The sequence below is a fragment of the Gobio gobio genome (genome assembly GCF_949357685.1).
Source record: "Gobio gobio genome assembly, chromosome: 1".
In the NCBI taxonomy this organism is placed as follows: Eukaryota; Metazoa; Chordata; class Actinopteri; order Cypriniformes; family Gobionidae; genus Gobio; species Gobio gobio.
The window spans coordinates 68,446,115-68,473,078 of record NC_137097.1 but is presented as its reverse complement, the minus strand read 5'-3'; the positions used below and the strand labels follow the sequence as shown (position 1 = coordinate 68,473,078).

Genomic DNA, 26,964 nt, shown 5'->3' with positions numbered 1-26,964 from the left:
TCGTTTTTGCATGTTAAAACGGCATTTATCGAGTCTTGGAATGTGAAGTGACGTATTATAATCTGACTGTCGGCTATGGTTGGCATCTGTCAGTGCAGTGTGTTGGCCCAATTTAGGACTAAATTGCATAAGATAAATTGGTCATGGTTAAATGTAAGCAGAAATGCATGTGTGCCCTCAGTAACGGTGCTCGAGATCTTACCAAAAGAAAAAAAACAAAAAGAGGAGAAAACCGTTGCACTGGGACAAGCCGTTGTGGACCTGCTGCCACTGCTGCGAGGTTAAACCATTTAATTTTATTCAAACTTTACACATTTTATGGATTCTCATATTCTTGAGATTTGACGCGGTGCTATTTTCATTCTAGGTCAGTGTAGCTTCTCATCCACTGTGCTACTTCACGCGGTGCCCGGATCAACGGCAGATGCTGCTATACATGAGGATGGCGTAAAAGTAAAATGACTTTCATTTTACACTACTAATTTAGTATGTTTGTAAATATAGTTTTATATTTTGTGTGTGTGTTTCCATGTACAGCAGTCCACACTAGATGTGACGGTGAGCGTTCCGGAGCCGTTGCTCTCTGATGCCCAGCGCTCTGGCTCCAATGTGCTGATGGTCACCGTTGAGACGGTGTATTCTGTTCCTGAGGTCTGGAATCCTGCCTCCTCTCCTCCATCCAGCTACGTAGCTGCCCTGCAGATGCCTGTCTCAGCCACAGTAAGAAACAAGTGCTTGTGTTTATTTGGCATTTCAAGTGATTCATCAGTAGTTGATTCTTCAAATCACAAGAAGCAAGACACTTTAAAGGGATAGTTCACCCAAAAATGAAAATTCTGTCATTTAAGGGTAACTTCAGTGATATAGCATTAAGTTTTGTATTTAAAATGGGTCATTTATGCAGTAGAAATATGAAATTATTTTTGAATTTGGTGCCTTCAAGACTGAGAAAAGACAGAACATTTATTTTTGACTCATGTGGATGAAAGACAACAACTCCCAGAATGCACTTGCTTCGCTGCCCTACGAGGCCACTCCGTACACCGTCGTTTTGATCTTCATAGTAATGCAATCATTTCGTTCAGTTAGAGAATAAACACTAAAATTAAAAACTGAACGTGTCTTTTCAATAAAGTGTGAGAGTGAGTGAGCCGAACGAAAGTCACGTCACAGGCAGCAGTGTCAGATTTCATTACTCTAGAAGAGCTGAAGTAACGTTAAGCACCAGTCTGGCACAGTCTATCACAGGAATTCATTGAAAAGTTGATTACCTTTTATGATTGTCCGTGCAGCCGTCTGTGTCTTAATGTTACATTCTGTGTGTGAGATCTCTCCCCTGTGGGCGGGTTGATAACATGCGGAACAGCTCCTTCTAGTGGCTGTAGTCTTTACCTCTGGCCAAAAAATCCTTCTATGACGCAAAATGGCGATATTTGCGTCATCGGAGGAATTTTTCCAGAAATAAAATGCATAATTCTCTCGTCTCAGGGGGATATGAGGGGGGAAAGTACCATAATTTGAATATACTACCGGGTTTCTACTGATACAAAGCCTAATGCTAAATCACTGAAGTGACCCTTTAATTACTCACCCTCATGTCGTTCCAAGCACATAAGACCTTCATTCATCTTCAAAACACATACAAATGAAGGGGTCTTTCACACTTGGTTCGATTGCCTGGTCCGAACCTGTGTTCGATTGCTCCCCCTGCCCCCCTGGACTGTGTTCAGATTATAGGATTTGGGTCCGAACAGTGGTGCGTTTGCATCATCAAATCTGCAGCTGTTTACCCCGTTGCTTGGTAACGACAGCGAGCGAAAAGGCGGCAAAATGCATAGCGTTGCTCACCTCACTTTTATATATTTGTTTTTGAACCATTGGTTTTGTTACCAAAGCTTCAGTACAAAACTACACTTGCGTCTTATCTACCGCGAATGTACTGCAAATGCTCTAAAGAACGCTAGTAGCGTTACGCTAGGACGCTAGGAGTCTGCGCAGTAGCGACCTCAGGACCGGAGTCTGCGCAGTAGAGAGCAGGAAGTAGAGGTGCGATATCAAAAGCCTGTCCACACTCTCGCAGATGCAAAACAATTCATTATGTTGGTGTGAAATAAACTGTTATGGAAATGTATAAATTAAAGCTACACTATGTAACTTTTCCATCCACTAGAGGTCGCCTGTTCAAAACAAAGGCGTAGTTTGATGTTGCCACGTTTGAGCGCAGAATCTTGGGACATGTGGTCTTCACCTCACAGCCGGTGGAAAACAGTCAGGATAGGACTCGGGCAGAAATCATGTTCATGGATGCAATTATTAACATTACTGTAGTCTGAAGCAGAGCAGGACCGAGTGTTGTGGAGCTGAGCAAGGCCGCAGGAGCGATTGAAGAGCGGGACTGTTATTATGGCATAGTCGCCGGTGGGACTTTTATTATGACGCGGTTGCCGGTGCCACTTCCTCTTTTCCAGTCATGAGTATATGAGGTAACGCAACTCTGTTAATCGTATTAGATATATCTGAGTGTGTTGAAAAGGAAGTTATGACGTTCGCTCGGCGGCTGCTATGACACTTGTTCACAATGCAGTGAGAGTAAAGTGTTTCACTGAATAAAACCGGAAACCGAGGGTGACGCAGATATGACGCAATCGACAGGCGACTCCCTCACACGCATAGCTCACACGTCCCGGTTCCTTGGTTAAAATAGCAATTTCTCACGATTTACAAATAGTTGGAAACATTTGGGATATTCTAAGTACTCAACTGAACAAAATATATAACACTGGCCTAGTGGTTTCTGGATATTTTACTGCAAAAATCCTACATAGTTCACCTTTAAAGCTAAAGCTCCAATCTCCTCCCGAAAATCCTGAAAAAAGACCTTTGGTGCCTCAGTGACTTCACTCAGAGAAGCTGTCAATCACAGCTGTCAATCATGACGTTACACCCCCCGTTTTTATAGCATCAGATAACTAACTAAAACTAAACTTATTTAAAAAAACAAACACTTGAAATGAAATCAGCGTGATAAAAACTACCTAAAATGACAGAAACCAACTTTGGGGGAAAATTATATGAAGTGTAATTTGATTGTTTAATTTGTCTCACGTCCATTAGAAAACACGGAGGGGTGGGGGTTATGAGCTATACTGGGACCAAACACCTGGGGGCGATTGAGGCACTTCGGCTTCAGTTTTTAACACAAGTGCTGCAGGCTTGGTTCACTTCCGCAATTTAGTATGTTTGCGTTCATATCAGCAGCGAACCGTACCAGAGTTCACATAAACCGAACCCCAGACCACCCTTTTAAGTGGACTTGGGTACGGTTCACGGGTGCGCACCCTACTTCGGAAGACAGCGTTCACATCATCCTAACGGACCGAAATCTGACGTCAGTCGAATCCGGGTACACACCAAAAGTGCTATTGTAAAAGCACCCTAAAGGGGGTCGCACACCAGACGCGAAGCTCAGCGGCGGCGAAATTCGGCACCCAGCTACGACTCAGGAAGTTGTTCAAAATCCTGCCGCGCCACAGAGCGCCATTTCAAGGTTTTATATTAAATGTATATTATATTTCCCTCAAATCGTCAATGTACATACTGATTTCACACTGTGCTACACGAACTCACCCATCGTGCAGCTCTTCTGTCAGAAGTCGATTCAAAATTGAGCTCGCTTTACTACCAGAAAGGTAGTAAAGACATCGATAAAATAGTCCATGTGACTCCAGTGGTTCAACCTTAATTTTATGAAGTGACGAGGATACTTTTTGTGCTCAACAAACAAACAAAAAGTGACGACTTTATTCAACAATTTATTCTCGTTTGTGTCTTCGTCTGTGTCTCGTCTTCGTTTTGTAAAGTCGTAGTATTCTTTTTGCTTCATAAAATTAAGGTTGAACCACTGGAGTCACATGGACTATTTTATCGATGTCTTTACTACCTTTCTGTGCCTTGAAAGAGTTAATCAAATTGCTGTCTATGGAGGGGTCAGAAAACTCTCGAATTTCATAAGAAATATCTTCATTTGTGTTCCGAAGATGAACGAAGGTCTTACGGGTTTGGACGACATGAGGGTGAGGAATTAATGACCGAATTTTAATTTTTGGGTGAACTAACCCTTTAATGGGATAATTCACCTAATAATGTAAATTCTGTCATTTTGTCATTTGAGGTTAAGTAAATGAACAGAATTTTCATTTTAGACTGAACTATCCCTTTAAGTCACTGGTATTCCTTACTTATGGACCTTGGCGGTCAAAACATACTGAAGACAATAAGACAATTTTTTTTTAAATTTTATTAAATGAATGTACTATATTTTGTTTCAATAATATTTATTCTTTCTATTTTTGTATTTTAAAAGGTTTTCATGGTACTAGACAATATTCACCTCTAAATAATGCATCATTTATTTTTTTCATTTAAAAATATGTTAGAAAAAATATTTAATATTATTCTCAATGAATAGTGTTTAACTTCTGTTTACAAAGCAAGTGCCGCAAAAGCCACCAAGTTTCATGCCATTCTGATCTTCTGTCTAAAACGACAGAAGACCACCAGAGAGTTAAATATATGCTATATATTTTTATGTTTAAATAAACAATTCACCTACAAATAAAAAGTCTGACATTATTATGTATTGCTTTTCAGAAAGAGCAAGTGCTGTTGTTCTCCAACGGCGTTTTAAAAATGGGTGGTGAGCGGGAGCCAGTGCCAAGACCCAGAAAATGGCCTTTGGGGCCTCTTCTCGCTCCAGGGGCCGAGTTCATTCAGGGCCTTTATATTGATGCAGAACCCACAGACACGGATCACGGAGACCACACCGGCATAGAGGTGATCTGAGCCACAGTGATGAATGTGAAAGGAATATACACTATGACACCGCATTGATTTGTGCGTGGGTTGTAGGACCAGGATTTCAGAGCAAACGTGGAGTGTAACGAGAAAAGGGTGAGCTGGGATACAGCACGTCGTTGCTTTATTGATGCAGGAGGTGTGGCCTGGTGAGTAAACACCTCTTTTAATCAAGGCACTCGACTTGGCATTATTTGTCACATTCTCCAATGATGGTTTCCACTCTTTTTAGTCTGTCCCGCAGGATTGCAGAATGCAGACTGTGGCCTGTTGAGATCATGAAAGCCAATCAGACGGCATCAACCAAAAGTGGGAGAACAGCTAGAGACAAGCTGGTGAGAAATGTCCTGAACTTTAGCATATCTCAAGATGGCACTCAAAACCCAAAATAAGACAGCAATAACTTTAACAGTTTTGCTTGTGTGTTCTGTAGGGGGAGGATGAGACACAGATCTCATTTCACGGAGTGGTTTACATGGATCTGGTGCCATTGTTGTACCCTGGAGTACGGCGTATACACGGGGTGTACAGAATCTACCCATTTTATGAGTCTGATCTACTGAGTAAGGCGAGTGAATATGAGTCATATGCACATGAAATGATCGTGCATCAAATCAAGATCGGAAATGATACACCACTGAATTAAACTGAAACACTTTCAGGTCACTGCAAAATTATTTTCTTATTCCGTATTTTTCAGTTTTCCAGTAGAAATATATGAAAAAAATATAACTTTTTTAGTTTATTCTTAGCTAAAAACACTTAGTTCTTTCAAAAATATATGTGCTCATTAATGTATATTTACTTCTTTCAAGTAATAAAGTATTCTCGTAAGTTTATAATATGCCATTGAAAATACATACGGGTGAGGGGTTCGAATGCCGGTCGCCATGTTGCCCCTCCATCTTGAAAGTACATCAGCCAAAGAGGGACATACCTTTTCGCGGTTTAACACTCGATGGCACCGTGTCGAATGTGGACGAGGTTGAACTGGAAGCCATGTTAATCTTGGACTAAATCGGCCACCGTAGGAGTTAAAACGAAATCGGAATTGAGAAGAACAGAAACTAATATTCACTGGATGGTCATATACCTTTTCACCACTAGATGGGGGAAAATATCACACAGTGTAGCTTTAAATCAAGATAAATTTATATGAAAAGCAAAATGTACTTACTATTAGTATAAAATGACTTTGTTTTTATTGGGAAAACATTTATAAATGTAACAAACGTGGAGGAAAGAAGGATTTAAATACAGGGGCTTTAGTGAAAGAAGCAAAAAGAAAAAAAGAAGACTGATATTTTTCGGACATTTATTTTTTTTATGTCATTTAAAGTGGATTATGATAAATACTTTCATTGTTACATATACATGGAACACGAGAATGAACCTCATTGGTTCTTGCTGAAGCTCAAACGTGCTGCCTAACACAAGAATAAACCTCATTGGTTCTTGAGGAAGCTCAAACGTGCAGCGTTACACGAGAATGAACCTCATTGTTTCTTGAGGAAGATCAAACGTGCAGCGTTACACGAGAATGAACCTCATTGTTTCTTGAGGAAGATCAAACGTGTGTAACACGAGAATGAACCTCATTGGTTCTTGAGGAAGCTCAAACGTGCAGCGTTACACGAGAATGAACCTCATTGTTTCTTGAGGAAGATCAAACGTGTGTAACACGAGAATGAACCTCATTGGTTCTTGAGGAAGATCAAACGTGCAGTGTAACACGAGAATTAACCTCATTGGTTCTCGCACATTAAGCGAACATGCTCAAACTTCTGTTTACAACTGATTGAGTTGAGTTGATGAATGTTTGTATGTTAATAAAAGCCTAAATTCAATCTGTTCATTATATAAAGCGATGGTCTCTTCAGAAAATTTGACTAAACCACTCAATTCATATGGATTCATTTTACGATCTCTTTATGAACTTTTTGAAGCGTCAAAGTGTTAGTTGAGTAGCTGTCAATGGAGAGACAGAAATCTCTTAGATTTAGTTAAAAATATCTTTATTTGTGATCCGAAGATGAACGAAAGTCTTACGGGTTTGGAACGACATGAGGGTGAGGAATTAATGACATAACGGGGTGAACTATCCCTTTAATTCAGGTATGGCGCTTAACAAAAAACGTGTGATGCTCTGTCCACATCAGTAGATGCCATTATAAAGTCCAAGACCACTTTTGAATCAGCCAGTGGAAAAAATACCAAGTGCATCATTTTTATTTTTCAGAAAACATGTTATTGTACATATTATTTTAAGATTGATTCTTTGACAGTGAATCTTATTGTATGTGCTGTTCAGACTCAGAGGACTTGCAGCATTCTGAAGGAGCTCAGCAGAGCACCACCAGCACTGGGCCGAACTCGAGCCAATTCCTCCGTCGACTCCTTGAGAGCATTTCCCAGTAAAAACTTTGAAAACCAAAGAGGAAACAAAGATGTTTCCAAAAAGGTATGACGAATCAGATCTTATTAATATCTCAATAGCTTCTCCTTCTGTACGTGTTTGAAATTTCACTGCCTCAAAAGTCTGCCTGCTCAGATACCCAAAAAATCTCAAACAAAAGTCAAAGATTTCAATATGAGCTCAAATGTTAAAGCCCAACAGCCGCTATCCATTAATTTATAGCTCTCTGGTTGACAACTATTTGAGTTTATTTTGATTTCTCCCAAGAAATTGTAGGAGAAACATCTGAGACAAAGATGACAAAGAGACAAAGAAACACAACATCAAGTCACTTGTGAGCTATGAAAAGCAACTTCAAAGCAGTACAACGTTCCTCAAAGTCACAGCCGCTTTGAAATATCACGCACACAAAGCATACGTTTTACCCAAATGAGACGTCATAGAGTTCATGGGATAAGATCATTTGGAGCAGATGCCATCTCTTCCCCTTTCCGCACAGCATTGGGGCTCGGTTTTGAACCCCCCCCCCCAATTAAATCCGGATCTGTGGCCGAGGCACGCTTCCCAAACCAATTAGCTGTAATAGCAGCAGATTGCCGGCCTCGTCGCAGTGCGGTGAATCATCTCCTCTGCTCATCTGCCCCTCTCTGACGCCCGTGGCTCCGCAGCAGACGGAGAGAGGCGAGGAACACACCACCGCTCCACCAACCGAGCATCTGACGCCGCAGCTGCCCGCTAGACAAATAACAGCCGCTGAATCAACACACACAAACACACACACCTTTTATCATATTCCCCCATGTGTGAGTTTGTATTCAGATCTCTGACTTTTGCTATCTTGGCAAATCTGAGCGTGGTTTGAGACTGTTGTTTCTTTCTAATGTGAAAGGAGACTTGAGAATTCTCCCCAAAAGTCTCTATTTACTCTCCATTTTAGGGGCCGTTTTCAATTAAAAACTTGTTATGCGTTTTGGCCATTCATTTACGTGACTACCGCATTTTGGGGGCCTGAAAACTTGTTGAAAACGGGTTTCAAAGGCCCTGTCCCACATGGCACACTTCATGTGCACTTTCGGTCTTGTGGACTTACAATGGCTGCCTAGTGCGCCTGTCCGTTAAGTCCACGAGATTGCAAGGTGTCTCATTTATAATTTTAGGTCTCAGAAGGGTGCTTGCGAGCGCCCCCTTTGAGGTCGATATGCGCCCTCGATGGGCACTTCTGCCGAGCCCGCACTGGTGTGGGTTACGCAGCGGACTTCTTCACGACAGTCAAAGCGGCGTTATGTCATGAAAGTGCAGACTCAGAGGAAGACCGTGAGGGTTAAGGGTGCCATTTGGGACAGGGCCACAGTGCAAGTTTTTGAAAGCGATTATCGTCTGATGGTGACGTCATGTGTGCAAAGTGACATCGCCAACTACTGGCCTGGCTTGAATAATACAGCGTTTTAGTTGTTTCCGTGGATCCGTGTGAACGAGGATCATTTAGACCAGGGTTCCTCAAATCTTGCCCTGGAGGGCCAATGCGCTGCAGAGTTTAGCTCCAACCCTGATCAAACTCACCTACCTGTGATTTTCTAATGATCCTGGAGACATTCAGTACGTTTACATGGACAACAATACTCCGATATTAATCTGATTAAGACAATACTCTGATTAAGAAACTACCATGTAAACAGCGATTTCTAATTACCTTAATCCGGTTAAAGCCATATACTCGAATTAAACAAAAATCGAATTAAGACATGTGGAGTATGCCTATTTTAGTCGCATTATCGAAGTGCATTTTAGACATGTACACACCTGAATCTAACTATTAACGTCGTGTAGGAGTTTTCGCCACATTTTGTGACAGGACACACACACACACACCAGGCAAGTGCAGAGGAGAGCTCCCCTGCCCTTTTTAAAAATGTATCAAAAGTGCCCCTCTCAACAATCATCAATAATATTGTGACAAACAAAACAGATTTGAATTATAATTAATATAACAGTGCGTACAAAACAGTAGCAAAGCGCTCAAATTCCCGTTTATCTTTTACGTATCTGTCAGTCTGAAATGTTGCTATGGTGCGTGTCTTGCTTGGCTGCTCATTCTGACACTGCCTCCTCTATATTTAACGCTGTCCGACAGCGACACCCGCAGGTAAAGTTACAGAGGGTCGCCTGAGCCCATTGATTTTAACAGACCCACGAAAGTCGCGCTATGATTGGACGTCGGACAGCGTAGCGGGGCATGGGGATGTAATGACGTACCATAAACCAAGCTATGTTCTATAACATGTAAAACGGGAACATAAACGGAATATTCTAAAAGCAACTCATGTAAACACCTTAATCAGAATATTGTCTTATTCAGAATAAGGTCAATAATTAGATTACTGCTGTCCATGTAAACGTAGTATTTGGAAGAAACTATTTGAGATTTTAAATAAATCTCAATTGCTCCGCCCCTTCTATTTTCTCTCTCTCACTGAATATCCATTGTCACAATTAATTATAATACATTTTCAAAAGTTTGTGGTTAAGATTTTTTAAATATTTTTGAGAGTCTCTTCTGCTCACTAAGGCTGCATTTATTTGATAAAAAATATAGTAAAAACAGTAATATTGTGAAATATTATTAATTTTTTTTATTGTTTTATATTTTAAATATATTTTAACGTAAAATTTATTCCTATGATGGCAACGCTGAATTTTCAGCACCATTACTCCAGTCTTCAGTGTCACATGATCCTTCAGAAATTATTCTGATATGATGATTTTATGCTCAAGAAACATTTATGATTATTATCAATGTTGAAAACACTTGTGCTGCTTCATATTTTTGTGGTAACCATAATACATTTTTGTTCGGAATTCTTTGATAAATAGAAAAAAATAGAAATCTTTTGTAACTATGGGCCCTATCATACACCCGGCGCAATGCGACGCCAGGCACGATGCAAGTGTTTTTTGCTAGTTTCAGCCTGATGCAGTTATAATTTTCAGGTCCAGCGCCACATTGTTTAAATAGCAAATGCACTCGCACCCATCTGTTCACCCATGGGCGTTGCTGTTCTGAAAACCAGGCGTGTTCAGGCGCATTGTTGGTGTGTTGCTATTTTGAGGAACTGAAAACGACTGCGCCATTGACCAACAAAAACCTGATCTAAAGTCAATGGCGCAGTATTTTTTGTGTTATTTAAGGCTGTGTTAGTAATATGCGCCTATAGGCGGGTGCACAACGCGCGTACACTCTGATCATTACACACATAGGGATGCGCAACAGCACACAAACATTTTTAAATATTAAAATAAAAGGATTCCTCTCTGGAGAAGCTTTCAGTTTTTCCGCTCGCAAATTCTGCCATGTAAATAGCGAATCCGCCGTGGTGTGAGCGCAACTGGCTTTTAAAGGAAATGGGAGATGAGACTCTGATTGGTTTATTGCGCATTACGTCCAAAACACACCCGTGACTCATTAAGAGATCTAGGTACAACCCTTTTGGACCATGCGCCTGTAGCGCAGACCGTTTTTTCCATCGTTAAACTAATGTTTAACTATCGTAAACTATCGTTAAACTAGTAAAAGTAGTCTGACTAAGTGCACCTGCGCCATGTGCTCAGATCGTTCAAATAGAGCCCATTATCTTACTGTCACTTTTGATCAATTTATGCATCCTTGCTGAATAAAAGGATTAATTTCATAAAATAAAAAAATACCAACCCCAAACTTTTGAATGGTAGAGTACATCACATTGCACAAGTGAAATATTTTCTGAATGCTATCTCATGTTTTTTTTTAATACACATGAAACATTTCAAGTATGTTTAAACAGTAAGTAATGGGACTACATAGGAAAGACTAATGTCCTCTTTCTATAGCCAGATTCCCAGGGAAAAGCTGCTCAGTCTGACATTGTGACTGGACTGGACCCACAGGTGAACACAGAGGGACAGGTCAGTGGCCATATCAAGTATACATCAAAATGAAGCAGTCAAATATGAAAATCAGTCTTGGTAAGGTGTGATATTCACTTTTGTTATTCTCTCAGATGTATGACGATTCAAGATCATACATTATTATTGAAATTGCTTTGGAAAAGCCGCTGGTTCCAAAGAGACCACCGGAGGAGCTGGCCAAACGGTAATGGGAAAGAGTTTCCATCAAATTTAAATCATTGTTTTGCCCTCAAAATATGTCTAGAGGGGGCTTCAGATTAATTCATTCTGTCTGATACAGTGTGATGGAGCTGGTTCCTCCCAGACCTCCTCTGCCTCGACGTCCAGCGGGAGCAGAAAGAGTAAAAACATTTTTTTCTCACTATTTCTGTCATACATTTTCCTCTCACAGTCAGATTTAAGGGGAATAATGTATCTATAACAGTTTACACTATCATGGCAAAAGAGAATGTCTGAAACGTACTATGAAATGTCTGGGTCATATTTCGCATCCATGTAAATATTTTTCACTGTAACAATATTTTCATGACAATTAAGCACTTTGTCCCCTGCGTTCAAATGTATGTGTTGTAGTGTTGTAGTACTCGAGAACAGTCTTAAAGGGTTAGTTCATCCAAAAATGAAAATTCTGTCATTAATTACTCACCCTCATGTCGTTCGACACCCGTAAGACCTCCGTTCATATTCGGAACACAAATGAAGATATTTTTGTTGAAAGCTGATGGCTGAGAAAGGCTTCAGATTGGCCTCCATTTGCATTCAGTACACTTATACTCCCAAGACCGATAAAAGGCACTTAAAATGTCGTTACAAAGTCCATCTCACCACAATGACTCTACAATAATCTTACGATGCGACGACAATAGTTTTTGTGCACAAAAAAAAATCAAAATAACACCTTTATCCAGCTTGTTATTGCCTTCCGCGTGTGCCTCCACGACGCATGCGTGAGAATATGACGTAGCGCCGGGGTTCGGGAATCCATGAAATGCGCACTTTAGCCCCATTTTGAGAACTACGCCAAGACCTAAAGCACGATCAATGTAGAATCCAACAGCTGAGACACGCGCGTCTTCCTCTGATTGTAAACAAATCACTTCTGGGTCATGTGTCCGAACGCCGGATCTGCGTCATATTCTCGCGCATGCGTCGTGGAGGCACACGCGGAAGGCAATAACAAGCTGGATAAAGGTGTTATTTTGATTTTTTTTTGCGCACAAAAACTATTGTCGTCGCATCGTAAGATTATTGTAGAGTCACTGTGGTGAGATGGACTTTGTAACGATGTTTTGAGTGCCTTTTATCCGTCTTGGGAGTATAAGTTTACTGAATGCCAATGGAGGCCAATCTGAAGCCTTTCTCAGCCATCAGCTTTCAACAAAAATATCTTCATTTGTGTTCCGAATATGAACGGAGGTCTTACGGGTCTCGAACGACGTGAGGGTGAGTAATTAATGACAGAATTTTCATTTTTGGGTGAACTAACCCTTTAAGACCATTTTTTGACGGTCCACATTTGTACTCTGTCTTGTCTTGGTCTCAGACTAAGTGGACTCAGGATTTTGTTTCAAGACCAGTCAAGACCACAACTGCTGGGATATCACTAAACTGCCAGTGCATTGCCTGATATATTTATTAACATAATTAATGTGATTGGATGTAAAACTGACTGCTTCAGATGCAATCAATAACTTATTTCTAATTTGATTTATTTATGGTGTCGATTCAGAAATTAATTAGGGAGTGTGTCAAAAATGTCACCAAAAATTAATACAAATGCTCACAAAATTCAAGATATTGTTGCAAAAAGTTCTTGTGTGTATGAGATCTGGATATATAACATGTGATGTAATTAACCAATATCACAAGAGCAAGAGAGCTGTTCTCACAAATTTGACCGCAAACATGATATTTCATTCAATATATTAAAAAAAAACATTATCCAAAACATTATTTATGCATTTTTAATTTACCAGTTCAGATGTATCTTCTGTATCACCTCTGTAGCGCAAAGATACATTTTGTTGTTAATGATTTCATTTGATTGGTAACAGCTCTATATAGTGTCTTATTCTAATTATATTTATTATAAGTCATTTAGTATAAGTAATCCGTCTTTTCTCAGGTGGTAATGTGGATCTCTATGAATTTAAAGAGTGCTGGTCTGGTCTTAACTGGGTCTCGTCCATCCTTGGTCTTGGTCTCAACCACTCAAAGTCTTTGTCTTGTCTTGGTCTCAACACACATTGGTCTTGGTCTCAACCACTCAAAGTCTTTGTCTTGTCTTGGTCTCAACACACATTGGTCTTGGTCTCGGATTAGGGGGTCTTGACTACGACACTAATGTGTTGCATTATTAAACAATAAAACACTTGCAGTTGCGCTGCTGTTCCGATTATGTAAGAATGAATCAGCGTTTTTGAACGAATCGTGTGGGTGATTCAATGATTCACTCATTCAGTCTTTTTAAGTGTGTTCTAGTTGAGGCGGCGATGCAACCTGCAGAAAATCCTAATTACACACCGCCACTAATACACAGACTGACTTGTCTGAGCTTTTGAAAAAAATATGTAATTTGTTTATTAAGATTTTGGCTGTGAAATATGACACATTTTTCATAAGAGTCGCCCAAATAGCTAAATAATATGAATAACTAGAATGTACATTTCCTGAAGAAAATGTGAGTGGTGCTTGCCGTGGCAAAAAAATCCTCTCGGATGCTATGTTGTGTGTACTGGATTCTCACCCGAAACAAAAGAGGCCACCCCCAAGTCTGTACGATGTTGTGGAGCTGAGATATGTCCTATTCATGTGTTTGTACGGTTGCTAGGGTACTCTCTATGGTTGCTATGGAGTGGCTATACAATTTATGGGGTGACATTTAAAGACTATTTGCCAGTCTGAGTCAAAAGACCCAACCCCCATGCCTCTACGATGTTCTGATGCAGAGATATAGGTCCTTGTAAACGGTTGCTAGGGTACTCTGTTTGGTTGCTATGGAGGGGCTTGGCAGCATCCAATGATGATACTGCTTGTCTGTATGAATGATATAAACCAACCCCCATGCCTCTATGATGTTCTGAAGCAGAGATATAGGTCTTGGTATACGGTTGCTAGGGTACTCTGTTTGGTTGCTAGGGGGGCTTGGCAGCATCCAATGATGATACTGCTTGTCTGTATGAATGATATAAACCAACCCCCATGTCTCTACGATGTTCTGAGGCAGAGATATAGGTCTTGGTATATGGTTGCTAGGGTACTCTGTTTGGTTGCTAAGGGGGCTTGGCAGCATCCAATGATGATACTGCTTGTCTGTATGAATGATATAAACCAACCCCCATGTCTCTACGATGTTCCGAAGCAGAGATATAGGTCTTGGTATATGGTTGCTAGGGTACTCTGTTTGGTTGCTAAGGGGGCTTGGCAGCATCCCATGATGATACTGCTTGTCTGTATGAATGATATAAACCAACCCCCATGCCTCTATGATGTTCTGAAGCAGAGATATAGGTCTTGGTATACGGTTGCTAGGGTACTCTGTTTGGTTGCTAGGGGGGCTTGGCAGCATCCAATGATGATAATGCTTGTCAGTATGAATGATATAAACCAACCCCCATGTCTGTATGATGTTCTGAGGGAGAGATATAGGTCTTGGTAAACGGTTGCTAAGGTACTCTGTTTGGTTGCTATGGAGTGGCTTGGCAGCATCCAATGACAATACTCCAAAGGCTGCTTGTCAGTATGAATGATATAAACCAACCCCCATGCCTCTATGATGTTCTGAGGCAGAGATATAGGTCGTGATTAACGGTTGCTAGGCTGCTTGATAATGGTTGCTAGGGCGTGGCTAGGAAGAGTTGAAGGTGATTTGTGATTGGCTGTTGATGCCCCGAGTCAAACAAACCCACCTTCATGTTTCTCTGACACTTCTATCCAAAGATATCCCTTTGATCTCTTTCAATGGAAGTCTATGGGATCAGTTGCTAGGGAGCTCTAAATGGTTGCTAGGGCGTGGCTTCATAGGTTGACAATCATCCTGAGATAGTGATTGGCTGTCTGAGTAAATTGAGCCCACCCCCTTGTCTCTGAGACACTGTGAGCCAGAGCTATGGTCAATACAAAATCCCTATGCAATTTCCCATACTAAGAGATACACGAGCTTAACGGGACATCCTCCCCATAGACAATGAATGGGGTCAAATTTTGGGCAGCTCCTGCACCCCAGGGGTACAACTTATACCCCATTGCGATGTGTCATCTTACTGGGCCTGTCAGCCTCTTCAAATGTGGTAAGTCACGAGTTTCTACGAAATCCTCGCTCGGAGCTACGAGGGGTCAAAATTCGTCGCAATGTTAAGTCAATGGGATTTTTCGGCTACTTTTTCGCCCCTGGGGCGAACATCGCACCCCCGACCTCTTAGAAAAGATATAGCACACCATTCCCGTATAGGCCGGTCGATTTGACGCCTCATTCATGGGTCTGTGACAAAATTTGTGGGAGGAGTAGCGCGCCGAAAAAGTGTCCAGAATAAAGAATAAGAATAACTAGAATGTACATTTCCTGAAGAAAATGTGAGTGGTGCTTGCCGTGGCAAAAAAATCCTCTCGGATGCTATGTTGTGTGTACTGGATTCTCACCCGAAACAAAAGAGGCCACCCCCAAGTCTGTACGATGTTGTGGAGCTGAGATATGTCCTATTCATGTGTTTGTACGGTTGCTAGGGTACTCTATATGGTTGCTATGGAGTGGCTATACAATTTATGGGGTGACATTTAAAGACTATTTGCCAGTCTGAGTCAAAAGACCCAACCCCCATGCCTCTATGATGTTCTGATGCAGAGATATAGGTCCTTGTAAACGGTTGCTAGGGTACTCTGTTTGGTTGCTATGGAGGGGCTTGGCAGCATCCAATGATGATACTGCTTGTCTATATGAATGATATAAACCAACCCCCATGTCTCTAGGATGTTCTGAGGAAGAGATATAGGTCTTGGTAAACGGTTGCTAGGGTACTCTGTTTGGTTGCTATGGAGGGGTTTGGCAGCATCCAATGATGATACTGCTTGTCTGTATGAATGATATAAACCAACCCCCATGTCTCTATGATGTTCTGAGGCAGAGATATAGGTCTTGGTATACGGTTGCTAGGGTACTCTGTTTGGTTGCTATGGAGGGGTTTGGCAGCATCCAATGATGATACTGCTTGTCTGTATGAATGATATAAACCAACCCCCATGTCTCTATGATGTTCTGAGGCAGAGATATAGGTCTTGGTAAACGGTTGCTAGGGTAGTCTGTTTGGTTGCTATGGAGGGGATGGGCAGCATCCAATGATGATACTGCTTGTCTGTATGAATGATATAAACCAACCCCCATGCCTCTATGATGTTCTGAGGCAGAGATATAGGTCTTGGTATACGGTTGCTAGGGTACTCTGTTTGGTTGCTATGGAGGGGTTTGGCAGCATCCAATGATGATACTGCTTGTCTGTATGAATGATATAAACCAACCCCCATGTCTCTATGATGTTCTGAGGCAGAGATATAGGTCTTGGTAAACGGTTGCTAGGGTAGTCTGTTTGGTTGCTATGGAGGGGATTGGCAGCATCCAATGATGATACTGCTTGTCTGTATGAATGATATAAACCAACCCCCATGCCTCTATGATGTTCTGAGGCAGAGATATAGGTCTTGGTATACGGTTGCTAGGGTACTCTGTTTGGTTGCTAGGGGGGCTTGGCAGCATCCAATGATGATACTGCTTGTCTGTATGAATGATATAAACCAACCCCCATGTCTCTATGATGTTCTGAGGCAGAGATATAGGTCTTTGTATACGGTTGCTAGGGTACTCTGTTTGGTTGCTATGGAGGGGCTTGGCATCATCCAATGATGATACTGCTTGTCTGTATGAATGATATAAACCAACCCCCATGTCTCTATGATGTTCTGAGGCAGAGATATAGGTCTTGGTAAACGGTTGCTAGGGTACTCTGTTTGGTTGCTATGGAGGGGCTTGGCAGCATCCAATGATGATACTGCTTGTCTGTATGAATGATATAAACCAACCCCCATGTCTCTATGATGTTCTGAGGCAGAGATATAGGTCTTGGTAAACGGTTGCCAGGGTACTCTTTTTGGTTGCTATGGAGTGGCTTGGCAGCATCCAATGACAATATGTCAAAGGCTGCTTGTCAGTATGAATGATATAAACCAACCCCCATGCTTCTATGATGTTCTGAGGCAGAGATATAGATCTTGGTTAACGGTTGCTAGGTTGTTTGATAATGGTTGCTAGGGCGTGGCTAGGAAGTGTTGACGGTGATTGATGATTCGCTGTTGATGCCCCGAGTCAAACAAACCCACCCTCGTGTTTCTATGACACTTCTATCCAAAGATATCCCTTTGATCTCTTTCAATGGAAGTCTATGGGATCAGTTGCTAGGGAGCTGTAAATGGTTGCTAGGGCGTGGCTTCATACGTTGACAATCATCCTGAGATAGTGATTGGCTGTCTGAGTAAATTGAGCCCACCCCCTTGTCTCTGAGACACTGTGAGCCAGAGCTGTGGTCAATACAAAATCCCTATGCAATTTTCTATTGTAAGAGAAACACATGCGTTTTATGGGACGTCCCTCCCCATTATAAGTCAATGGGGAAATTTGGGGAGCTCTAGCGCCCCAGGGGTACAACTCACACCCCATTGTGATGTGTCATCTTACAGGGCCTGTCAGCCTCTTCAAATGTGGTGACACACGTGTTTCTCCGAAATCCTCGCTCTGAGTTATGACTCGTTAAAAATTTTCGCAATGTTAAGTCTATGGGATTTTTTTCGCTACTTTTTCGCCCCTGGGGCGAACACCGCACCCCCGACCCCTTAGAAAAGATATAGCACACCATTCCCGATTAGGCCGCACGTTTTGACACCTCATTCATGGGTCTGTGACAAAAACTGTGGGAGGAGTAGCGGGACAAAATGTTGTCCGGAATAAGAATAAGATTAAGAACTAGAATGTACATTTCCTGAAGAAAATGTGAGTGGTGCTTGCCGTGGCAAAAAAATCCTCTCGGATGCTATGTTGTGTGTACTGGATTCTCACCCGAAACAAAAGAGGCCACCCCCAAGTCTGTACGATGTTGTGGAGCTGAGATATGTCCTATTCATGTGTTTGTACGGTTGCTAGGGTACTCTCTATGGTTGCTATGGAGTGGCTATACAATTTATGGGGTGACATTTAAAGACTATTTGCCAGTCTGAGTCAAAAGACCCAACCCCCATGCCTCTACGATGTTCTGATGCAGAGATATAGGTCCTTGTAAACGGTTGCTAGGGTACTCTGTTTGGTTGCTATGGAGGGGCTTGGCAGCATCCAATGATGATACTGCTTGTCTGTATGAATGATATAAACCAACCCCCATGCCTCTATGATGTTCTGAAGCAGAGATATAGGTCTTGGTATACGGTTGCTAGGGTACTCTGTTTGGTTGCTAGGGGGGCTTGGCAGCATCCAATGATGATACTGCTTGTCTGTATGAATGATATAAACCAACCCCCATGTCTCTACGATGTTCTGAGGCAGAGATATAGGTCTTGGTATATGGTTGCTAGGGTACTCTGTTTGGTTGCTAAGGGGGCTTGGCAGCATCCAATGATGATACTGCTTGTCTGTATGAATGATATAAACCAACCCCCATGTCTCTACGATGTTCCGAAGCAGAGATATAGGTCTTGGTATATGGTTGCTAGGGTACTCTGTTTGGTTGCTAAGGGGGCTTGGCAGCATCCCATGATGATACTGCTTGTCTGTATGAATGATATAAACCAACCCCCATGCCTCTATGATGTTCTGAAGCAGAGATATAGGTCTTGGTATACGGTTGCTAGGGTACTCTGTTTGGTTGCTAGGGGGGCTTGGCAGCATCCAATGATGATAATGCTTGTCAGTATGAATGATATAAACCAACCCCCATGTCTGTATGATGTTCTGAGGGAGAGATATAGGTCTTGGTAAACGGTTGCTAAGGTACTCTGTTTGGTTGCTATGGAGTGGCTTGGCAGCATCCAATGACAATACTCCAAAGGCTGCTTGTCAGTATGAATGATATAAACCAACCCCCATGCCTCTATGATGTTCTGAGGCAGAGATATAGGTCGTGATTAACGGTTGCTAGGCTGCTTGATAATGGTTGCTAGGGCGTGGCTAGGAAGAGTTGAAGGTGATTTGTGATTGGCTGTTGATGCCCCGAGTCAAACAAACCCACCTTCATGTTTCTCTGACACTTCTATCCAAAGATATCCCTTTGATCTCTTTCAATGGAAGTCTATGGGATCAGTTGCTAGGGAGCTCTAAATGGTTGCTAGGGCGTGGCTTCATAGGTTGACAATCATCCTGAGATAGTGATTGGCTGTCTGAGTAAATTGAGCCCACCCCCTTGTCTCTGAGACACTGTGAGCCAGAGCTATGGTCAATACAAAATCCCTATGCAATTTCCCATACTAAGAGATACACGAGCTTAACGGGACATCCTCCCCATAGACAATGAATGGGGTCAAATTTTGGGCAGCTCCTGCACCCCAGGGGTACAACTTATACCCCATTGCGATGTGTCATCTTACTGGGCCTGTCAGCCTCTTCAAATGTGGTAAGTCACGAGTTTCTACGAAATCCTCGCTCGGAGCTACGAGGGGTCAAAATTCGTCGCAATGTTAAGTCAATGGGATTTTTCGGCTACTTTTTCGCCCCTGGGGCGAACATCGCACCCCCGACCTCTTAGAAAAGATATAGCACACCATTCCCGTATAGGCCGGTCGATTTGACGCCTCATTCATGGGTCTGTGACAAAATTTGTGGGAGGAGTAGCGCGCCGAAAAAGTGTCCAGAATAAAGAATAAGAATAACTAGAATGTACATTTCCTGAAGAAAATGTGAGTGGTGCTTGCCGTGGCAAAAAAATCCTCTCGGATGCTATGTTGTGTGTACTGGATTCTCACCCGAAACAAAAGAGGCCACCCCCAAGTCTGTACGATGTTGTGGAGCTGAGATATGTCCTATTCATGTGTTTGTACGGTTGCTAGGGTACTCTATATGGTTGCTATGGAGTGGCTATACAATTTATGGGGTGACATTTAAAGACTATTTGCCAGTCTGAGTCAAAAGACCCAACCCCCATGCCTCTATGATGTTCTGATGCAGAGATATAGGTCCTTGTAAACGGTTGCTAGGGTACTCTGTTTGGTTGCTATGGAGGGGCTTGGCAGCATCCAATGATGATACTGCTTGTCTATATGAATGATATAAACCAACCCCCATGTCTCTAGGATGTTCTGAGGAAGAGATATAGGTCTTGGTAAACGGTTGCTAGGGTACTCTGTTTGGTTGCTATGGAGGGGTTTGGCAGCATCCAATGATGATACTGCTTGTCTGTATGAATGATATAAACCAACCCCCATGTCTCTATGATGTTCTGAGGCAGAGATATAGGTCTTGGTATACGGTTGCTAGGGTACTCTGTTTGGTTGCTATGGAGGGGTTTGGCAGCATCCAATGATGATACTGCTTGTCTGTATGAATGATATAAACCAACCCCCATGTCTCTATGATGTTCTGAGGCAGAGATATAGGTCTTGGTAAACGGTTGCTAGGGTAGTCTGTTTGGTTGCTATGGAGGGGATGGGCAGCATCCAATGATGATACTGCTTGTCTGTATGAATGATATAAACCAACCCCCATGCCTCTATGATGTTCTGAGGCAGAGATATAGGTCTTGGTATACGGTTGCTAGGGTACTCTGTTTGGTTGCTATGGAGGGGTTTGGCAGCATCCAATGATGATACTGCTTGTCTGTATGAATGATATAAACCAACCCCCATGTCTCTATGATGTTCTGAGGCAGAGATATAGGTCTTGGTAAACGGTTGCTAGGGTAGTCTGTTTGGTTGCTATGGAGGGGATTGGCAGCATCCAATGATGATACTGCTTGTCTGTATGAATGATATAAACCAACCCCCATGCCTCTATGATGTTCTGAGGCAGAGATATAGGTCTTGGTATACGGTTGCTAGGGTACTCTGTTTGGTTGCTAGGGGGGCTTGGCAGCATCCAATGATGATACTGCTTGTCTGTATGAATGATATAAACCAACCCCCATGTCTCTATGATGTTCTGAGGCAGAGATATAGGTCTTTGTATACGGTTGCTAGGGTACTCTGTTTGGTTGCTATGGAGGGGCTTGGCATCATCCAATGATGATACTGCTTGTCTGTATGAATGATATAAACCAACCCCCATGTCTCTATGATGTTCTGAGGCAGAGATATAGGTCTTGGTAAACGGTTGCTAGGGTACTCTGTTTGGTTGCTATGGAGGGGCTTGGCAGCATCCAATGATGATACTGCTTGTCTGTATGAATGATATAAACCAACCCCCATGTCTCTATGATGTTCTGAGGCAGAGATATAGGTCTTGGTAAACGGTTGCCAGGGTACTCTTTTTGGTTGCTATGGAGTGGCTTGGCAGCATCCAATGACAATATGTCAAAGGCTGCTTGTCAGTATGAATGATATAAACCAACCCCCATGCTTCTATGATGTTCTGAGGCAGAGATATAGATCTTGGTTAACGGTTGCTAGGTTGTTTGATAATGGTTGCTAGGGCGTGGCTAGGAAGTGTTGACGGTGATTGATGATTCGCTGTTGATGCCCCGAGTCAAACAAACCCACCCTCGTGTTTCTATGACACTTCTATCCAAAGATATCCCTTTGATCTCTTTCAATGGAAGTCTATGGGATCAGTTGCTAGGGAGCTGTAAATGGTTGCTAGGGCGTGGCTTCATACGTTGACAATCATCCTGAGATAGTGATTGGCTGTCTGAGTAAATTGAGCCCACCCCCTTGTCTCTGAGACACTGTGAGCCAGAGCTGTGGTCAATACAAAATCCCTATGCAATTTTCTATTGTAAGAGAAACACATGCGTTTTATGGGACGTCCCTCCCCATTATAAGTCAATGGGGAAATTTGGGGAGCTCTAGCGCCCCAGGGGTACAACTCACACCCCATTGTGATGTGTCATCTTACAGGGCCTGTCAGCCTCTTCAAATGTGGTGACACACGTGTTTCTCCGAAATCCTCGCTCTGAGTTATGACTCGTTAAAAATTTTCGCAATGTTAAGTCTATGGGATTTTTTTCGCTACTTTTTCGCCCCTGGGGCGAACACCGCACCCCCGACCCCTTAGAAAAGATATAGCACACCATTCCCGATTAGGCCGCACGTTTTGACACCTCATTCATGGGTCTGTGACAAAAACTGTGGGAGGAGTAGCGGGACAAAATGTTGTCCGGAATAAGAATAAGATTAAGAATAATAAAAAGAATAATAATAAACCGTTCTAAATAATATTTATGGCTTGCTACGCAAGCACCATTAATAATAAAAATATGGAGAATAACAATATTGATGCATTGCTTCACAAGCAACACTAATATGCATGTTTGAGAGTGATGGTGATGCCTTGCTTCGCAAGGCATCACTAAAACCGTTTTCGGGCTAGATAGTAATAGTGATGCCTTGCTACGCAAGCACCACTAACTAGAATGTACATTTCCTGAAGAAAATGTGAGTGGTGCTTGCCGTGGCAAAAAAATCCTCTCGGATGCTATGTTGTGTGTACTGGATTCTCACCCGAAACAAAAGAGGCCACCCCCAAGTCTGTACGATGTTGTGGAGCTGAGTTATGTCCTATTCATGCGTTTGTACGGTTGCTAGGGTACTCTATATGGTTGCTATGGAGTGGCTATACAATTTATGGGGTGACATTTAAAGACTATTTGCCAGTCTGAGTGAAAAGACCCAACCCCCATGCCTCTACGATGTTCTGATGCAGAGATATAGGTCTTGGTATACGGTTGCTAGGGTACTCTGTTTGGTTGCTAGGGGGGCTTGGCAGCATCCAATGATGATACTGCTTGTCTCTATGAATGATATAAACCAACCCCCATGTCTCTACGATGTTCCGAAGCAGAGATATAGGTCTTGGTATACGGTTGCTAGGGTACTCTGTTTGGTTGCTAGGGGGGCTTGGCAGCATCCAATGATGATACTGCTTGTCTGTATGAATGATATAAACCAACCCCCATGCCTCTACGATGTTCTGATGCAGAGATATAGGTCTTGGTATACGGTTGCTAGGGTACTCTGTTTGGTTGCTAGGGGGGCTTGGCAGCATCCAATGATGATACTGCTTGTCTCTATGAATGATATAAACCAACCCCCATGTCTCTACGATGTTCCGAAGCAGAGATATAGGTCTTGGTATACGGTTGCTAGGGTACTCTGTTTGGTTGCTAGGGGGGCTTGGCAGCATCCAATGATGATACTGCTTGTCTGTATGAATGATATAAACCAACCCCCATGTCTCTATGATGTTCTGAGGCAGAGATATAGGTCTTGGTATATGGTTGCTAGGGTACTCTGTTTGGTTGCTAAGGGGGCTTGGCAGCATCCAATGATGATACTGCTTGTCTGTATGAATGATATAAACCAACCCCCATGTCTCTATGATGTTCTGAAGCAGAGATATAGGTCTTGGTATATGGTTGCTAGGGTACTCTGTTTGGTTGCTAAGGGGGCTTGGCAGCATCCAATGATGATACTGCTTGTCGGTATGAATGATATAAACCAACCCCCATGCCTCTATGATGTTCTGAAGCAGAGATATAGGTCTTGGTATACGGTTGCTAGGGTACTCTGTTTGGTTGCTAGGGGGGCTTGGCAGCATCCAATGATGATACTGCTTGTCTGTATGAATGATATAAACCAACCCCCATGTCTCTACGATGTTCCGAAGCAGAGACATAGGTCTTGGTATACGGTTGCTAGGGTACTCTGTTTGGTTGCTATGGAGTGGCTTGGCAACATTCAATGATGATACTGCTTGTCAGAATGAATGATATAAACCAACCCCCATGTCTCTATGATGTTCTGAGGCAGAGATATAGGTCTTGGTAAACGGTTGCTAGGGTACTCTGTTTGGTTGCTATGGAGGGGCTTGGCAGCATCCAATGATGATACTGCTTGTCTGTATGAATGATATAAACCAACCCCCATGTCTCTATGATGTTCTGAGGCAGAGATATAGGTCTTGGTATATGGTTGCTAAGGTACTCTGTTTGGTTGCTAAGGGGGCTTGGCAGCATCCAATGATGATACTGCTTGTCTGTATGAATGATATAAACCAACCCCCAGGCCTCTATGATGTTCTGAAGCAGAGATATAGGTCTTGGTATACGGTTGCTAGGGTACTCTGTTTGGTTGCTAGGGGGGCTTGGCAGCATCCAATGATGATACTGCTTGTCTGTATGAATGATATAAACCAACCCCCATGCCTCTATGATGTTCTGAAGCAGAGATATAGGTCTTTGTATACGGTTGCTAGGGTACTCTGTTTGGTTGCTAGGGGGGCTTGGCAGCATCCAATGATGATACTGCTTGTCTGTATGAATGATATAAACCAACCCCCATGCCTCTATGATGTTCTGAAGCAGAGATATAGGTCTTTGTATACGGTTGCTAGGGTACTCTGTTTGGTTGCTAGGGGGGCTTGGCAGCATCCAATGATGATACTGCTTGTCTGTATGAATGATATAAACCAACCCCCATGTCTCTACGATGTTCCGAAGCAGAGATATAGGTCTTGGTATACGGTTGCTAGGGTACTCTGTTTGGTTGCTATGGAGTGGCTTGGCAACATTCAATGATGATACTGCTTGTCAGAATGAATGATATAAACCAACCCCCATGTCTCTATGATGTTCTGAGGCAGAGATATAGGTCTTGGTAAACGGTTGCTAGGGTACTCTGTTTGGTTGCTATGGAGGGGCTTGGCAGCATCCAATGATGATACTGCTTGTCTGTATGAATGATATAAACCAACCCCCATGTCTCTATGATGTTCTGAGGCAGAGATATAGGTCTTGGTATATGGTTGCTAAGGTACTCTGTTTGGTTGCTAAGGGGGCTTGGCAGCATCCAATGATGATACTGCTTGTCTGTATGAATGATATAAACCAACCCCCAGGCCTCTATGATGTTCTGAAGCAGAGATATAGGTCTTGGTATACGGTTGCTAGGGTACTCTGTTTGGTTGCTAGGGGGGCTTGGCAGCATCCAATGATGATACTGCTTGTCTGTATGAATGATATAAACCAACCCCCATGCCTCTATGATGTTCTGAAGCAGAGATATAGGTCTTTGTATACGGTTGCTAGGGTACTCTGTTTGGTTGCTAGGGGGGCTTGGCAGCATCCAATGATGATACTGCTTGTCTGTATGAATGATATAAACCAACCCCCATGCCTCTATGATGTTCTGAAGCAGAGATATAGGTCTTTGTATACGGTTGCTAGGGTACTCTGTTTGGTTGCTAGGGGGGCTTGGCAGCATCCAATGATGATACTGCTTGTCTGTATGAATGATATAAACCAACCCCCATGTCTCTATGATGTTCTGAGGCAGAGATATAGGTCTTGGTAAACGGTTGCTAGGCTGCTTGATAATGGTTGCTAGGGCGTGGCTAGGAAGTGTTGACGGTGATTTATGATTGGCTGTTGATGCCCCGAGTCAAACAAACCCACCCTCGTGTTTCTATGACACTTCTATCCAAAGATATCCCTTTGATCTCTTTCAATGGTAGTCTATGGGATCAGTTGCTAGGGAGCTCTAAATGGTTGCTAGGGCGTGGCTTCATAGGTTGACAATCATCCTGAGATAGTGATTGGCTGTCTGAGTAAATTGAGCCCACCCCCTTGTCTCTGAGACACTGTGTGCCAGAGCTATGGTCAATACAAAATCCCTATGCAATTTCCCATTGTAAGAGAAACACATGCGTTTAATGGGACGTCCCTCCCCATTATAAGTCAATGGGGAAATTTGGGGAGCTCTAGCGCCCCAGGGGTACAACTTATACCCCATTGCGATGTGTCATCTTACAGGGCCTGTCAGCCTCTTCAAATGTGGTAAGTCACGAGTTTCTACGAAATCCTCGCTCGGAGCTACGAGGGGTCAAAGTTGGTCGCAATGTTAAGTCTATGGGATTTTTCGGCTACTTTTTCGCCCCTGGGGCGAACATCGCACCCCCGATCCCTTAGAAAAGATATAGCACACCATTCCCGTATAAGACGCACGATTTGATGCCTCATTCGTGGGTCTGTGACAAAATTTGTGGGAGGAGTAGCGCGCCGAAATTCTGTGTGGAAAAATAATTATAAGAACTAGAATGTACATTTCCTGAAGAAAATGTGAGTGGTGCTTGCCGTGGCAAAAAAATCCTCTCGGATGCTATGTTGTGTGTACTGGATTCTCACCCGAAACAAAAGAGGCCACCCCCAAGTCTGTACGATGTTGTGGAGCTGAGATATGTCCTATTCATGTATTTGTACGGTTGCTAGGGTACTCTATATGGTTGCTATGGAGTGGCTATACAATTTATGGGGTGACATTTAAAGACTATTTGCCAGTCTGAGTCAAAAGACCCAACCCCCATGCCTCTACGATGTTCTGATGCAGAGATATAGGTCCTTGTAAACGGTTGCTAGGGTACTCTGTTTGGTTGCTATGGAGGGGCTTGGCAGTATCCAATGATGATACTGATTGTCTGTATGAATGATATAAACCAACCCCCATGTCTCTAGGATGTTCTGAGGCAGAGATATAGGTCTTGGTAAACGGTTGCTAGGGTACTCTGTTTGGTTGCTATG

The 26,964-nt window shown here is 42.7% G+C and overlaps 1 protein-coding gene across 1 annotated transcript in view; it reads left to right on the top strand.

The window, feature by feature from the left end:
- Nucleotides 1-615: 615 nt before the first annotated feature.
- The window catches only part of cfap70 (cilia and flagella associated protein 70), a gene marked incomplete at its 5' end in the record, with an annotated part of 50,070 nt that continues 23,721 nt past the window's right edge, over nt 616-26,964 (top strand). The window contains 9 exons of the mRNA XM_079827597.1: nt 616-720; nt 4,651-4,833; nt 4,909-5,003; nt 5,087-5,189; nt 5,288-5,422; nt 7,166-7,315; nt 11,135-11,209; nt 11,305-11,396; nt 11,493-11,553. Coding sequence (XP_079683723.1) covers nt 616-720; nt 4,651-4,833; nt 4,909-5,003; nt 5,087-5,189; nt 5,288-5,422; nt 7,166-7,315; nt 11,135-11,209; nt 11,305-11,396; nt 11,493-11,553 — 999 coding nt within the window. The remainder of the gene's footprint in view (nt 721-4,650; nt 4,834-4,908; nt 5,004-5,086; nt 5,190-5,287; nt 5,423-7,165; nt 7,316-11,134; nt 11,210-11,304; nt 11,397-11,492; nt 11,554-26,964) is intronic.